This window comes from Corvus moneduloides, chromosome 7 (assembly GCF_009650955.1).
Source record: "Corvus moneduloides isolate bCorMon1 chromosome 7, bCorMon1.pri, whole genome shotgun sequence".
NCBI lineage: Eukaryota > Metazoa > Chordata > Aves > Passeriformes > Corvidae > Corvus > Corvus moneduloides.
The window spans coordinates 21,314,197-21,331,756 of NC_045482.1; the positions used below are offsets into that span (position 1 = coordinate 21,314,197).

The window sequence follows — 17,560 nt, forward strand, 5'->3', positions numbered from 1 at the left end:
GACAAAATCTGTAATGCTTCAAAAAAAATTTATAGCTATAAATATATATCCAAACCCTTTGGATTTCTTATAACAATTATGTTTTGCTTAAGCTGGTTTTACTTTGGAATGCATATTTCAGAGTGTTAATTGGTAGGATAGATTGTGCATGTAACTGTCAAGACACCTTTGGTTCAGAAAGACCTAAACATTTACTGTTGAGCTGAAATCATAAATCCTGGGACTTAAAATGTAAGTCTAGTAAGAAGAATCCTGTGCAAGGCTGTGTATGGATCACAGCAATTTGGATGCCAGTTCATTGCTATCCTAAGCTGAAATAAACAAACCTCTTTGTATATTGTCCTTGTGTTAGTGTATGGCCCATGTCTTTCCTGCTGAAACCAAGCAGGCTGACTTATTTATTCATTCAAACCAGGTACTGTAAATGTGTGCTTTTACCTACTTCTTAATGAGAAGTGAAGTCTGGCATGAGTCTGCACGCTGTCATTTGCTGGAGTTCATGAGGTTGTTGCTTAGACATCAAATATCAGCTTGTTCACCAGAACTACAGTGGGTCTTTTTATGCCTCTCCCTGACTTTGTGATTTTTAGGATAACTTAAATGTGAGGTTTTATTTCTCAGAAGAAATTTTCTGAAATAATTTGAGTACTTGATGCTTTATGGTGTTTCTTTCCAGCATGTTTATAGTAAGGAATACTGCAATCTGTAAATGTGGTGCCTTCCTGATTTTAAACCTTCTTAGACATGAGGCTCCATGTGTACACTGTCAGGAACTTCTTGTTCTTCTTTTTGTTCCCTTTGTCCACGCTTACAAGTACCATGGGCCCTCTCTCATTCTTTGCTCAGAACAAAGTGCCAGAAAGGAATGTTGCATCTATCTTCACTTGGTCAGATTACATTGTGTATAATTATTCAGTGTTTGAGACAAGCTTTACAGGCTTATCAAGAATTGCACTTGTTTCCCAATCAGTTTTATTATTCCACAGTTATGGGATTTTTCAATTAAGATGCTGTATATGATTGATTTCATACATGGCTGTCTTGCAAATAAGAATCAGTTTTAGCACTGCTAGGCTCATCTCAGAATGAGGGGAAATGCGGAGGACCTGCAGTCCACTGTGAAACATTTTTCAAGCTATCATTTGTTCCAGCTTTGCTCTAAGTCGTATATTGTGAACAAATAGGCAAGTTCCCTCTAGAAATGACATAAACAGACAAATTGTTACTTTGCCTCTTTCTTCATTCATAATTGGAGGTGAGCAGCTCTGAAGGTCCTGAGGAGAGAACACCTTTTAAATCTCATACTAGAAAAAGCAAAATGGTGAGTTTTAACAGCCATGTGCTCAAATTCCATGCTCCACTAGAAGAAACCTTTTGTTTCAGATTAAGTTGAGTTAATTTGCTCCCTACTTTGGCATAGTGGATAGCAAGAGAGAGCTATGTCGCACAAAGCAAGGTGTTAGTGAGATAAATATCCTGATTATGTAGAAGTAGGTAGAAGAGGATTAGAATGAAATTCAAAAGAAGAATTAGAGAAGAAGATTCCCAGAGAAGAATTATTCATTCTTGGGTTGATCTAAAGTAACTAAAGCGAAAGACTGAGAAAAGGAAGAACTGAAATAAGTCATTCCTCATTCTGAAATTTCAGGAATGGGTGGATTCTCTTCGTACTTTGCAGTAGTTGGTGATAGAGATTCAGTTCATCTCTTCAGAGTCTGACAGTGATGTGTGCACTCTGATAACAGGGTTTGTGAAGGGGGATCTCAGGCAAGCAGTTGTTTTAAAGCAAAAACCACTCCCCCACCTCAAATGTGGTAAGAGCAATGAGTGGTAGGAAGTGAAGGTGCAGTGTTCTGAAGAAGGAATAGAAAGATGAGTGGAGCTTTTTGTTGGTTTTGTTTTGTTCTGCTTTTGTTTAATTGGAACATTTTTCAGAGTGATTTAATAGCATAGAGCTGAAGAATTTTTTTGCAGCCAAAGGAGGGAAAAAACCCAAACCCAACTTGAAGAATTTTTTTTTTTTTAGCAGCCTAATCAGTTTGATAGCTTTTTTTGTTTACCCACAGGGAATAAATGCAGAGTTTGAGAAAGTTTTCTTGAAATTGTATAGTTTCAGTTGTATGCATCAGTAAATTAACTTAGCAATTTCAGGAGCCAATATGATAATGACATATTTAATTTGGAAATGGTGTATTTAAAAAATAGTTGTGCAGGGTAGTATGTTTGGGGCTTCAGTTTCAGATCTCTTTTAGAGAGACCTTAGCTTTGCTGAATTTGTTTTGTATTATAAGAGTCCTTTGTGAGGTTTCATTTGCTCCATTCTTGAGTATTTCCATTTATTAAAATATTAATAAACCGTTGGTTTACTCTCTGTAGCTAGCTGGTGAATAACAAGCTTTGTTGTGTTGCCCTACTTTTCAAAACCTATTGTATTTAAATTTGTTAGTAACAGATTTGCTGAGTTTTGGTGGGTTTTGTTGTTCTCTATGAAAACAAGTGTCTTTTTTGCTTTAGAGAATTGAATTAGCAAATATTTTTGCAAGGAGGGCCATGAAACCATTATAATTAAGTAAATGGAGATCTATAGAAAGCCTGTGTGTAGGTTTCTTTTCTCTCTTTAATATTCCACCCCTACTTAGGGATACTTTTGGTGATTATTGAGACAGTTTTGTTTGTTTGGTGGTGCTTACTGCAAATCTCATGATGGGAAGACGTAGTTCCTAAAGTTTGATTGTATCAGAAATCTAGAATCTCAACTTTTTTTAAGTAGCAAATTTCTAGCCCTTGTTTTTGGAGAGGAGTTTGGCAGTTTGATGCATTTTTTTTTTTTCCCTTTGAACAGTTGAGCACTTGAAGTGACACCTTACACTGTTAATTACAATAATAACAGGCTTTGATACATTCCAGTGAATGTGTAGTTCTAGTGAAGGTTCATCCTTTAACTATCAGCTATGTGATGTGATGAGAGGCTGCTTTTAGCTACATTTTATTGTTATTTAGTCAGGTAGGAACAACCAGAGAAAAATAGATGAGAGATGAAGGGTGCAGGAATATGTAAATATATTTACACTCAGAGATTTCCAGAAAACCTAGAGTAATTTAGTGAAGTTAAGTTGCAAATAAGTATTTTACTGAAGTAGATAGATAAAGAAGGACTAGCAGATGATGTCATCTGAGGTAGCTGATGGCCACTTCTTGGTGGTTTGCTAAATATTAATTATGGAAGCTGTTAAATGTACTGTGATACATATATTCTTCCACCTTTAATCCTTGCAGACTTTAGGAAAAAAGAGTTTTACTGTCGAGGGATTCCTTGTGGAACAGGGGCATATGATACCCCTGGGAAGATTGGACAATCCAGGGTTGCTGAGGAAAAGCCCCTGAACTGGCCCCTGGCTGCAGGCAAGCCTGGAAGGCCCCTGGCTGCAGGCAGCCCTGAAAGTCCTTGGCAAAGTTATACACTGGTTGTCCCCCCGCGGATTAGAGGCCGTCTAGAGGCATTGGGCGTGAATCTTTGCAAAAGGAGATAAAAGCTTGCATAGTTGAACAATAAAGGGAGAACGATGCTCAAATCGTATCAGTGTTCGTGTTGTTACTCTGGCCAGCTCTCTGGACTTGGTCCCTATCATTTTACTAGTTTTGGAGTCTATGATTACAAGAAGAGCTTGTTTGGTTGGTTTTTTAATCTCGGTAGGAATATCTCTCTGAAGCAGTTGTTGGAAGATGTCTTGCCTGCAGTGGAGTGGGGGGACTTAAAGTCCATCTTCCTCCAGTCAAACACATTGTTTCTGGAAGTACCAGTGGAAAGCAAATTTGTACTGAATCACTGTTCTCATGTACTAATTTGCATGTACCTGTTGTTTGTGAGCAGCTGGTACTGACTTATCATTCTGTCACTTGCTGTGTGACTGGTTAATGTGAGGGCTTGCCCCTGTCACTGTGGTGCATTTCCATGGGATGGCTTTCTGGGATCTTTGCTTGTGAATTCTTGCTCTGGTCATGTTTAATAATCTTACTTCTCTCCAGTAACTGAAGGGCAGCTTTTAAAGCCAGTGTATAAAAATTCACCAGAAAAAAAAGGTAACAAGTAACTTATTGGATACACTAAGTAGCCAGAAAGACCACTACAGAAGTTGTGTCTGCAGCCTCCTCTGGCTCCCTCCTCCTCGGCCCTGCCCTGCTCTGCCCCCAGTGAGATGGGGGAATGATGATATTTGCATTTGCAGCCCTTTTCTTCTTAGGGTGGGATGGATGTACTTGTTTCATTAGGGATTAGAAGTACAAGAAATGGAGTATTTCCTCCTTCTGTCGTGTAACTGAAGCAGGTTGTGCTATATACAGGAGATTAATTGAAATAAACTTTCTGATTTAGCAATGTGAAAGGGGAGGTGTAGTTGTTATTCTGCATTTTGCATGGAATTCCTCAGACTGTCACAGATCATCTAGGTGAAAGTACGGGAGTATATTACATTCTCCTATGCCTCTTCAGACCATCTGAAACTGCTTTTCGACACATTGGAGTACCATTTCTGTATGGGTTTTTTTTGTTTTATTGTTCCTCCTGCCTTTGTCTCCTGAGGCAACTGTTCTCCTGCCACTTAAACAGGCAGAAGCTTTCCTCTGGAAAAGAAATATCTGTCAGCCTTCAAACAGTTTCCATCTTCCGGAAGTGCAGCATGTGCACTGGAGAGTTCAGCCCTGCTGCTAGAAATTAGAAGACAGTTTGCTTATGGAACATTTGTCCTTTAAGAGGAAGGGAAACGGGAATGATATTCTAGGGTAAATTAAAGGGGGGAATAATTCAGTGTTTACAATAACTTTTAACATTGAGTCATTCTTAATTATTTTTACAGAGCTGCATCATATGAAAAGTCTGCTTTAACTTACTGCTTAATAAATATATTCATGATCTTTGTTATCTAGAATTCTGCTTAATCTGATGGTTCTTTGTAGAAGCTATTTCCACATTTGGCTGTGCTATCAGAATACTTGCCTCTGTTATGAGATTACATCTAGAATTTAAGATTTCTGATAAAGCCATACCAGCCAAACCCTGTATTTCTCATAGACACTTCAGCATTTTTTTCAACATACCATTTGATTGCTTCACAAGAATACTATTTTCATAATGTCCTTGTGAGACAGAGCAGGTGATGGATTTCCTTGTTTATAGCTGTAACTGAAAGATGCAGAGGGTGTCACAATGAAATTGTCCTTACCCACCTCAAAAAAAATTATTGAGGAATAATCTGATAGTGCTATAACTTAATTCAGTTCTGTAACACGCAAAGTAAGGATGTTCTCCTTACTTTTGGTCTATTTAAACATCTATGACACTTCTGTTTCAAGTACAACTTTAATAGATGTATTTCAATAGCAAATGGAAATAGTCTTAATACCCTGTTCTGCATGTTCTTCATTAAGCACTGAGGGAACAAGGACATACAGGTACTGACTACATCTGACAAGTTCTGTTGGCCATTCTTCATTGCAGGAAGGACACCTTGCATCACACAGAGCTTCTAAAGAAATGGCATTTGCCTACTATATTGTCATTTAGCTTTTTTCTTGCTGTTGGTATTAAGAACCTAGATAATTCTGGAATCCCTAATGCAAGACCTTCTTGAAATGTGACTTTCTCAAGCCTCATTTCTCCTGCATCTTCCAAGTGGCTCATGCACAGACTTTCTGAAAATAAAGTCCCTTGTAACTCAAAATGGATATAAAAATGCCAAGCTTTGCAAAAGAACTGTTTTTAATGAATAACAGAGTATTTATCACCACTGTTAAAGTTCCCACTAACTGTCAAATGAGGTGACTAATCCACATGTCCCTGTTGACCTCAGGAAAAGCTTCGCACAAGCAAGCAGGTCCCACTCTGCTCAAGTACTTGGCATACTTTTGTGCAAACTGGTTTCATTTTCTTTTTAGTGGCTTTTTTTGGGAATTGGCCTTTTTTTTTTGTAATTATGTTTTTTTTAAAGCTCAAAGATATTTAAAGTTGGTGTCTGGCAGTAATTGTTTAGTCCTGGAAGGGAAAAGATGACTTGGATTAAATGTTTAGCTGCTCGTCTTGTTATAGCCTGCTTAATTGTCATCTGTTGTGACAGTTCCATTTGTCTTTTACAGGAAGCCCATGATGGACTTGCTGATCTTTCTCTGTGCACAGTATCATTTAAATCCATCAAGTTATACCATAGAGTTGGTATCTGCAGAAAATAGCCAGATTAAATTCAAACCCAACACACCAGTGGGAATGCTTGAAGTGGAAAAGGTGATTGTAAAGGCAAAACAAATGGATAAGAAGAAACCTGCACCAGTTATACCAGAGGTGAGAACTAAAATTAAGTGTACTGAGAAATTAGAATCACTGCTGTATTCAGCATATTGAGCTGATAGCTCATCCTCTTGTTTCAGCTTTTCCTGTTGTCTTTCATCCTCTCACCTTGAAGCTCTGTGAAATGCTTTAGTCTGTTTTTGATAAGCTCCTCTTAGGTAAAATACATCTCAGTTTGTTGCAGCAAACATCTTTGCTGCTGAAAGAAGGAAATATTACAGTATTATTTGAAATCTCACACCTTATCGGCCTTTTGAAAAATTCTGCAGATGAAGTGTAGCTGAGTACAGCCTTGAACAAACTGAAAATCAACATCTTGTACCATCTGTCATGCTGTGATATATGTGCCCTTCTAATTGTATGTTGATTTTCCTTTAACATGCTGTTCTCTCTTGGCTTTTTTTGTATACCCTGAAAAGGGCGGGAGCTTTAAGAGGTATTAAATCGGTTTCTGGGTCTTGCCTAAATCTTTCCTTCCACCTTTGTCCTTCTGCTGCGTAGAAGAATACTGATTTTTAATTTATCTAAAGCACTTACAGAGGGCTGGGAGAGCTCTTCCGCTGCCCTTCTGCCTTCCTCCTACACACGTGTGCACAGGCACTTGCTTGTGGCTCATCACCTCACTTCTACAGCTGCCCAGTATAACCCAGTAGGGCATCTCCCTCCAGGCACGTACCCTGGTGCACAGGCAAATGGCACTGCTAAAGGAGAAAGCAGTCTGCTTCACGTGTCCTTTTCTTGCATGGAAGGGAAGAGCAAAATAGTTACGTTTCTGAATCTTATGTAATGTTTCTGAACCTGCATCACTGGTGAAGTTGGCCATAAGTGAAATTCCTGTGATTACTGTGAGGCTGATGTAAAAATGGCAGTTCTTTCAGAATTTGTGCCATTAATTGGAATTTTCTTCTCTTTAGCAAACAGTAAGGGTAGTGATAAACTACAAGAAGACACAGAAGACAGTAGTAAGAGTTAGTCCACATTCACCCCTTCAAGAGCTCATACCAATTATCAGTAGCAAATGTGAGTTTGATCCTTCACACACTCTACTACTGAAGAGTTACCAGTCTCAAGAACCCCTTGATATGACAAAATCTCTTAATGACCTCGGACTAAGAGAACTGTATGCCATGGATGTCAGTCAAGGTAAGATAACTTCTGTAAATTGCTGCTATATAACATTTTTAATAATGCGTATTTTAATAATGTATACATGTTGGGTTTTTTACTTAGGAAATTATTTTCTAGAAATTTAGTATATATTTCATTAGTCTTTCACAAAACTGGAACTGACTCATGTGTACCTGGACTTTTGTTTTCAGAAGTGCTGTATAAAAGTTTTATTTTCTAACCAAGTGTTCGCTACCAGCAGAGGTTGCTGAGTACAAATCCTCACTTAAATGCAAAGCCTTTTTTTCCTTTGCTCACACCCTCCCCAAAAAACCCAACAACACCCTATTTCCTTTAGCTCCTGCACATCATCATGATGACCTGAAAAGAACAGATATGTTAGAGAAAGTTAGTTTTGTATTTAAGGTATTAGAATATTCTGATGGTCTTGATGTATATTTCTGAAGGCTGCTTGCTAGTTTTATAGATTGTGAAGGAATAATGATTGTCTTTTTAATTGCGATCCAACAGGGATATAATGTATTAACTTTCTCATATTTGTACAGACATTCCTAGGCCAGATTTTAAATTCATCTGGGCCAGTGACAGGTTTACTATACCGTAATTAAAAATTTTGTATGGTGTGATTTGTTCCATTTCAGACATTTCTTGCAGAAAATTTTACCTCAGTGTAGAAAGCAGTAATATTGATTGACTCACTCCTGGTTTTGACCACTGTTTTATTTGCTTGATTTTATTTCTGCTCTAAAACTTGTGGGGCTTTTTTTTTGTCTTTGCCCCTCTTTCTACCTAAATATGGTAACCTTACTGTTTGGTGGTTACAGTTTCAAGAGTTCTCTCAGTTTACTTGCTAAGGGTCAGAATGACAGATTTGGACAGTATGTCCTTTTTCCATCGAGAAATCAAAAATGAAATACCTTTCTCTTCCACACTGGAAACAAACATATTTTAACTTGCCTAAACATGCTACTTTGACTACATGGGCCCCAAGTGCATTATTTGGTTTGTTGTCTGGTTATTTACTGCTTTCATCTACAGACTGGCAAAGCTGCTTTTTGCACAATATACTGTGTGTTTCACTTGAATCAACAGCCAAAAATCCTTAGGAGGGCATACAAAGGCTTATGTCCTTTCTACACAGCAGTGCCCTGCTAGGAAATTTAGATATTCTTCAGTTCTCTTAATAAGAAGTAGTTCAGCATTTCAATTTGGCAGGCAGGTTCAAAGCTCTGAATTTTCCATTATCTTTATGAAAGTAAATGGTGAGAAGTATCTTTTACTTAATAGAATTTAAATTCAAATTTTATTTTATTAACATTATATCTTAATTATACATTCCTGTTCATTTTCCAAGTTTGGACTGCCTGACCATCCAAACCAGAGCAAACTATTCTACATACTGATTTTTCTCTTTGCTTCAGAAAGTGGAGCCTCCCTCCTTATGTACACAGTTGCAGCCTCTGTTGCATGTCTTCAGGCTCAAGTTCTTGAATGACTTAAGTATTAGGCAGTAAAGATACACATCCTTTTACTTCTGCAAAGTACCCAGTTAATTTTTCCCTAATGTTGAAGATCCAGCTTGGCTTTCTGTGTTTGTAAGTTGTTACTGCGTCTTTGATTCAGATTCATACTTTCTGTCTTTCTTTTTGTCTTTCTGTAGCTGCATCACCAGTTGATTTAAATTTACCATCTTTTCAAGGTACGATTTACTGAAATAGGTGGTGAAACTGTAGCACTTAAGGGACATTAGCACCTGCTCCTGCTATAACATCTGCTTAACTGTGACATGAGTAGTATCTCTGTCCTATCTTAAATGCATATTGCAAATAATAGTGCAGAATTGAATATACCCAGTTACATAGAAAGTATTTTTGAATAGTTTTACCCTAGATCAATTTATTAAATTTAGGATCATGTTTATATTGATACTTGTACCAGACCTGCTGATTTGTTGCTCATTACATCTGCATTCAACGGGATTTCTTCAGAAAAGTTCATTCTAATAAAATTTTTAAAAAGTCAGTCATTACACTTAACAATTCCTCAGCATGAATACAGCAACTTAAGGAGGATAAATTCTGCAAGATAACAAGAATGGATCTGAATGTATTTACTATGACTGCCATGCAATTATGTGTGCACTGATTGAGTGTTTGGGTGATCTTTCTCTGTAGTTTACACCATGTGCAGTCTGGAGCCTGGCTTGTCCCACTTCACACTTTACCATAAATTGAAGCTGGTAGGAATGGAGAGCTGAAAAGTGTAGTGCTCTTTTTGCCTTTTACTATGTTTGTGATATGAACCATAACATATGACAAGTGGGGTGGGCTGGACAAAGTGCTGGGGCTATTAAGAGCAGCTGAATCTCATTTGTCCTGAGTTCTGAGAAGGAGAGGAAGAACATGGATGGTAGGCAAACTGTTCACTTTGCAACATGTAGAAAAAATTTAATTTAGGTGATTTATGATATGTTTTGTGTACCATTGCAGGAGGTTTATGACACAGTGAAATAGTAAGAATGCAAGAGAAATAATCTCTGCATGAAATAACATCTAGGACTATTGTTTTCTATTTTAGGCTCCTACCAATCTGAAAACATGGATGTTCTGAAGGAGAAAGAAAATAAAGGATTCTTCAGCTTTTTTCAACGAAACAAGAAGAAAAGAGAACAAGTAAGGTGTAGCTTTGTATAAGAGAAACTTCTAGAAAACATATTCCAGTTGGGCAGTCAGTACTGTTGATAGTTTTCCAGAAAATGTATGCAACTTGGATTTTTTTTTTATTTCCCACACCCCAAGGCTGCCAGTGCCCCAGCAACTCCACTGATGAGCAAGCCAAGGCCAGCATTCATCACGAGATCTAACACTGTCAGCAAGCAGTATGACTCAAACACTCTGCCCGCTGAAATGCCAAAGAAACGCAGAGCTCCTTTGCCACCCATGCCGAGCTCTCAGAGTGCTCCCCAGGAACTCGCACGAGGCCAAGTCAGACCTGCATCTGATATGGTGAAATCCAACAGCTTTGATAGGAATGAACAGGTTAGTTACATTTGCTTCACTTCTCTTAATAAGTACAGACATAGTAACCCTGATAACCCTGTTGTTAATATATGATGAGGCTTGAATTAATAAATAAATTAATAAATAAAAGTGAAGTAACTGCTTCAAAAAAATTTTAGCTAGAAAATAACTATGGAAATTGAATGATGCATTCCTTTTAAACTTTATAGCTGAAGTACTTGCTGTATTTTGAAAAGGTAAAACCAACTTCTTATATAAATTGATCTTGTAAGCACCTTTTTGTTCTTTTGGATGAATACTTTATATATTTAAATATGAGAATGTGGTCTCACTTTATTATAAGTAGTACCTGGGGTTGGGATATTCCTGTTAATTTTGAATGTTTTAGTTACATGGGATAATGAGTAGTTTGTTCTTTACACTATATTGTAGAAAAAAGTGGACATGGGGAGCAGTCTGAACATTGTTGTGTTCCTAGCAAGTTAAAGTAAGGTTTTTATTTTAAAAATTGGGCTGTATTTTATTGAAGCTACGAGATGTGGGCTACCTATCTGAGTAACCTATACATATCCCATGACATGCAAAAATTCTGCCAATAGAATTTGTGAGAATTGACTCATTAACTGCTATCCTGGTATTGGACATATTGTCAATTGTGAATTCCAGTTAAAGATCAAAGTTAAAATTTTTGTTATATTTAATTTTTAATTTTTTTCATACCTTGCTTTGAATACAGTATCTAAAGGTGGTCTTTAGATATGAAGTTATTGACATGCTAGAAAAATTAAATGCAGAACTAAATGATATACAAGTCCGAGGGATTCATTTTGAATTAGACCTGGAGACAAGAAATTTCAGACTGTGACTACCTTTATCTTTATACAATGATTTAGTCTCTCACTGATGCACAGAACCACAAGAGAGCACTGTTTACCAGAAGTTGTGTCTTTGTGTATTGTGTCCTGCTGAAAAGCTTTATCATTTGAAGAAGACAAAGGTTTCTTTCTGAATTTTAGTAAAAGGAACCCTTGGGGAGAGTAAGAAAATAATAATTTTTTTTTTTACTTCACCATGTTTCTCTTTTAATTGAATTCAATTTTTTAAAAAACAGCTTATTAATGTCAACATGCTTTAAATGATTAATACCCTATTACATCTAAAAGTAATGTATGACTGCTCGGCTGTCACTCAAACAATTGCTTAGATTTATTATTTATTATTATTTACTGAATTTCTTACTGAGCTAAAGTGATCTGACTGAAGTTGAATAGCTCTCAAAGAGAGGACATCCAGATGAAGGTATATTTTTGTGTGTATTTTCTATTTTGTACTACTGTGTGCAACTCACTTAAAACTTAGAGGCCTTTGGCACACATTTTTAAGGTGACTTCTATCTCAGTGGGATTCGACTGCACAGTGATTTATCAGAAAATGCAGCACTTGGGACTTAAATGTGGGCAAATATTTACTCTTCCCTTTGAATTTTATTAATTCAAGTAAAATATTTTGTCTTTTGGTATCTACCTTCAATAAATATCATCTAGTGAATGAATTTCACATAGTACATATTGCTCAACTTGATCAGGGAACTACTAATAAGGATCCTGTGAGAGCCTTCCTTGGAGAATCAAGTTGCTGATTGGATAAGTACTGCAACATTTTAAGAGACAGCCTTCCTGCAGCACAAGAGTGGTCCATTCTCCTGAGTGGGAATAGGTGTAGACATAAAAACAAACAGTTAAGTATTTTTAAACAGTCTCATTTAAATGTGCTGCTGAGAGAACTCAAGTGCAGAAATAAAAGGGGGAAGAACAATTCTCAGAAAGAAATACAGAGATACTTCTTGGACATGCAGAGCTGCTCTTAGGATTGTGAAAGCGAGCCTGGTGCTCCAAGTGGCAGAAGATGTCAAGAGCAAGAAATTTGTGAATTAGTGGTAAGCAGAAATCCAAGCATAAAGGATGAGGTCATCTGCCTTTTATTTTAGCAAGGTGTTAATCACAGTCTACATCAATTTTTTTTTTTTTTTTAAAGTATGATACAAACCAGACAGACAAAACCCAAGATAGGATGAAAAGTGGCTGCAGTTCAAACAGTGGGGGTAATGGCTGCAAGTCAGACTGGTTGTAATGTGGAGTTCCTGAGAAGTTGGTAGTATGGCCACTACTGTTAAATATCTTTATAAACAATCTACATCATGGAACTGAATCCACCTTCAACAAACTTCGGCACCAAAATGGGCAGAGAGGCAGGTACTCCAGCCACCACTCAGGGAGGCAGTGACAGGTTCAATGAGATTTTAAAAAGAACCATGTGAAATTCTCTGTGCGAAGTAATCCCAAGCATCAGTATGGGCTGGGGTCTGGTCATGTCATCCACCTTGAATCCAGTGTACCCAATAATTTTATGCTACACCTGCACTGCTGTGTCCAGATTTGTTTCCTGCAGTTCAAGACAGAGACTGAAAGCAGGCCACCATGGTGTTTAAAGGTTTGGAGAAAATAAATGTTTTAGTGGAAAGAAGGCTCAGATAGTATCTAATCATGTTCTTCTGATACCTGGATGGTGTTAAAGGGAAATCAGAGGTATATTCTTCACAAGGGTGCATGGGGACAGGATGAGAACCAATGGGCATTAGCTTCTCCAGAGGAAATTCCATTCGGGCTGAAGAACAAAACTCAGCACTGTGAGAACTGACTATTGGAATAGGTCACTCATGAGAAGTGGTAGAAGCTTCTTTGCTGGAAATGTTTGAGATGTTCCTTGACAGGCTCTTGCAATAACCAATAATAAAGTGTAAGAACTTGTTTTTAACAGAAAGTTGCACCAAGTGATCTCAAAAGGTCTCGCTTAATCCAGGTCAGCTCTCAGTAAGGAGGCCAGTACAATGGTTACACTAGATCACAATTATTTCGTTGTAAACAATATAACAATTTGGTCTATCATATTCTCTGCTGTTGAAATGTGTGTCCTGCTGGTAGGACTTAGTCTCTCTCAGGCTGCTCACCAGGCTGATTGGTGTGTTCTCTGGGCTATTAAGTATGTGTGGGAATTTCACTGTAACTTCAGTGTCCAATTAAGTTAATTTACAAACATGAAGATATACTTTTTTTTCTTAAGGGTTACTTTTTATCACTTTTTGCCTTACAGCAAGCATTTCATTGCAAATCATACTGCTCTTAAGAATGCCTAAGTTGGCAGACTGGATACATACTTAATTTCTTCTATGGACCAGGATGACCTTCTGCATGGGCCCTATTACAGGCAAATCTCTTTCGTAACATCCGCAAGGAAGACAAAGTGAAGTGTCAGTTTTGCGTGGATAAACTGTCTGCCTGGTTTTGAGAAACGTGTCAAAGTAGTAACATCAGACAACAGTGGAATGAGCCAACTTTAAGGGAACAGAGTTCTCACTGTTGTCTTTCTTCAAATTCTCAACATACTGTAGTCCAGTTTCTCACAGCATGAAAAAGGGTTTTAATGTTTACTTCCTACAGCTTCTCTGCTACTTTTCAGTTACAGAAACTGCTTTTTCTTTGAGTAGTTACATTCTGATATGAGGATTGGAATTTTTTTTGCCTCCATTTCAAGGTGATTATAGAATTAGTTTTTATGTACACAATGCTATTTTTAGGGGAGAAAATAGTACAGTGCATGTTAGGGTACCTTTTGCAAGTTATTACACAGCATGACTTGCTTATTCTTCTATATGAGACTTGGAAGATGCCTAGTAAGCTTAAATGGTTAATGCTTGTCCAGGAAATTTCTATGTTAAATCAGGTGGGAATTGAGCATGTTAATCTCTAATATTGAAATCCCTCACTTATTTGTCGGTTCTAATTCTGGGCAAGATGACTCTTGCCAGAAGTATGTTTAGAACTAGCAAGTTTAAATACACTTGCAAGTAGAGAGGACTCTCAAGGGTTTTTGCAAAGTGTTGTTGTATAATTTAGTGTGGGTATCTTCACAGTTTTCATAAAAGTGGTTGCAATTTTCTAGTAATAGCACTTCTTTAAAAGAAAAGCATTTGATTATGCCCAAAATGCTGTGGCTGATTTTCTTTCTACTCCTTTATTTATAAAAGCTAGACTGATACATCTGCATTTTATCCCATCAATGTTTCTCTCCTTACACTATTTACAGGTATTGTATAGGAGCATGCATAAACTATGCTTGGGTAGAAAAAATTAAGTGCAGATTTTTAGTCAAAACACTTACAGTTTAAAATAATGGATGGATCTTCTCAACTATAGAAATACAAATTGCCATTATTTACACAACCCTAACTCCTAAAGAAATCTAAATCTCCAGGCTACCTCTTAAAAAAGAAAGGGAAGAAGAAGATGGGAGACTGGGGGAAGGGTGGGAAGCAACTAAATCATAAAGTATTCTGAAAAGATTTTTTAGTCACTGTCACAGGACAGCTTAATTAGGATTTCTGTGAGGGGTGAGTTCCGTGCTGAAGAAATTATACCGGAAGCTTTCTTGCCTGCAACTTGATGGTCAGCCCTTTAAAGGAGAAGTTGGACAATGATGCTTTGAGCACTATGGATAGCAGGGAGGTTTTGGGTAGAGTCAGGGTTACCTGGGAGAAGAGAGTGCTCAGGACTACCTGAAATTTGCGTGAAGATAATCTCATATTATTCTGAGATGTTTCAGAATTGGTGGTGAATTTTGCCTGCATTTACTTTTCAGTATATCAAATGCATAACTTTACTCCTTTATTGTATTTTCTTCTGTACCAGCAAGATAAATCCTAGGAAAAAATAGTCATATCGGTTGTTTGGACAGAATATCACCAGCTGAGTTTCTCCAAATACATTCTGTATGTCTTTTCTTTCCAACAGATCAGAGGTACATTACTTACTTTGTAGTACTTAGGATAAGTTTAAGTATTTTGGGAGGCTTAAGTCATGTAATAGAAATCGAATGCATGAGTCATTGTAGGAGCAAATAGATATTTTTTTCTGTTGGACATACATTTGCCTGCATACACAAAGGGAAGATAGAAATATTAGCAATGTGACTAGCAATGTGCTTTTCTATCCCCACATGACACAGTCACCTGTATACCTCTGTTAAACTTAGATATGTATGGAGCAAAAGAGGTAGGATGTAGTGATACGAAAATGTCTGTCTAATGACCTTTGGTATGGGGTAGACTTTTCAGCACACTGAAATGCTCCACTACCACTATATTCTTTCCCAAATGCTTTTGAATTTTTGTTTCCATTGTAGCTGCAAAACTACTGTGCCTTAGTTACCTTTATTTGCTTTTTGAAGTGATAAAAAAGGCAAGGCACTATGTCTGCCACTGCATACAGAGGCTGGAACTTGGGAAGCACTGGCATCTACCAGTGTTTCCTTTGGGTGGGATTTGGTGTCAAATTTGAGACTAAAAAGTTTTCATATCCACCCTTGCTTGTTGCAGGATGAAGAGGGTGTATGGTGTTAAAACTAGAACTCCTGCTTATGTTATAAAAGTTATGACAGAGTTCACTGGTGTTTCTGCATAAACACCGTTAACTACTTTAGTGATCCTAACAAGAATTTTGATGTAAATATAACTGAAAAAGCACTGGTGTTATCATAGGCAGTTGGTATGACACATGAACACCCAGATGTATATTCCAAAGCTTTGTCAGATATATCTTAATAACATTATTTTAGTTTTTTTCCATCTGTGTAAAGTACTATTTTCACATTACAGCCTTTGTTAGGATTTGAAAGCTCTTAATATTCATATGTTGAATAATTCCTGAGAAAATCTGTTCAACACTTGAACCTTAACTGGAACATTTAGTACTTTCTTGAAATCTCTCTTTGCAAATTGTTTGTTTCTTTGGATGCAAAGGGCAGTAGAAAGGCTTATAAAAATCTAGTAGCATTTGTGCTCTTATGCTGAGAACATAATTCCCCCCCTACACACACACTTGTTGAGTGCAGAAGGGAACTCTGGTGACATCTGTTCAGCTGAGCGAGTGTGTGCAGAGTGCAGTGCCAGCCGAGTCACTGAGGGAGCCTTTGTGGAGCTGGAGAGGTGCGGACCTTGGGGCAGGGAAATGTGGCTTTGTGCAGAGCCTGAGCACAGCTGCCAGAGAGGAGACAAACACCACTGCCCAACTGCAAGGAGGAAATACTTCAGCAACAAAAAAACCTGTCATTTGGGGAAATAATATTGTATTCGATATCCCCTCCTGAATAAATTCAAAGGATGAATACTATTAATTATTTTTACTTTTTAAGAACTATTTTGGAACTATGAATAAGAAATTATACAAGTGTAAAGTGGTTTTTGTTATGTGACATTTTATTCTGGAAACTGACTTATTTAAAAACTACTCAAGCATGCAAGTGTTTTTAATTAGGAGTGATGTGTTCCTATCCTCTGGTGTTCTTAAAAGAATATTTCACCCTGTGTTTTGTGTTTTCTCTCTTCAAACCTGACTCTTGCTTTTCTGTAAAAGGTTTGAGTTGCCTGCTTTGGCATTAGAGTGATGGGTAGAATTGTGTGAACATTTTTGGACAGTGGTGCTCCTTACAGTGCAGTATCTGTGGATCTGTTATACCTGATACCAGGGTCGGACAAAGCAGATGACTGAGGGTGCCCAGGGTGGCCCAGAGGATAGTTTTTCATTCATAGCCCTGTTCATTCATTCAGGTATTGTACTGGAATCTCACAGGAGCTGCCAAACACTGCCTGCCAGACACCTTGTGCCAGTGTCTTTTCTGTTGTAATTTTCTTTATAGATTTGATTGTGTGCAACCAAATACTCTGGCTTTTGGTCTTTGATATCCCACTTACTGTGGAATGTTTGGATATTTGTTCAGTGATAGCTTTCTAAATGATAAGCATCTTTTTCCGTGGAAATTGACACGGTCAACAATTCTATTGTCTGATGTTTTTGAAAGGATTGCCAGTGAAACAAGAATATGCAGGTGTCTTTATATGCCTTCTATGTTCCTTGATATTGTGCTTTGTGAAGTGGGCTGGTTAACTGAAGCACAGAGAAGTTCTCTGAAGATGACCCCACACCCAGCTGTTGTGTGGATCCTTCTAGCCAGAAATGAATGT

General features: G+C 37.5%; 1 protein-coding gene across 11 annotated transcripts in view; it reads left to right on the forward strand.

The window, feature by feature from the left end:
* Positions 1-17,560, forward strand: part of COBLL1 (cordon-bleu WH2 repeat protein like 1) — an 81,443-nt gene that overhangs the window by 44,368 nt on the left and 19,515 nt on the right. For 10 of the 11 annotated variants that reach the window (XM_032114208.1, XM_032114210.1, XM_032114216.1 and 7 more), the window contains exons 3-7: positions 6,130-6,331; positions 7,252-7,480; positions 9,126-9,164; positions 10,043-10,137; positions 10,264-10,503. In XM_032114208.1, coding sequence (XP_031970099.1) covers positions 6,130-6,331; positions 7,252-7,480; positions 9,126-9,164; positions 10,043-10,137; positions 10,264-10,503 — 805 coding nt within the window. The remainder of the gene's footprint in view (positions 1-6,129; positions 6,332-7,251; positions 7,481-9,125; positions 9,165-10,042; positions 10,138-10,263; positions 10,504-17,560) is intronic. The other variant, XM_032114207.1, reaches the window with a different exon arrangement.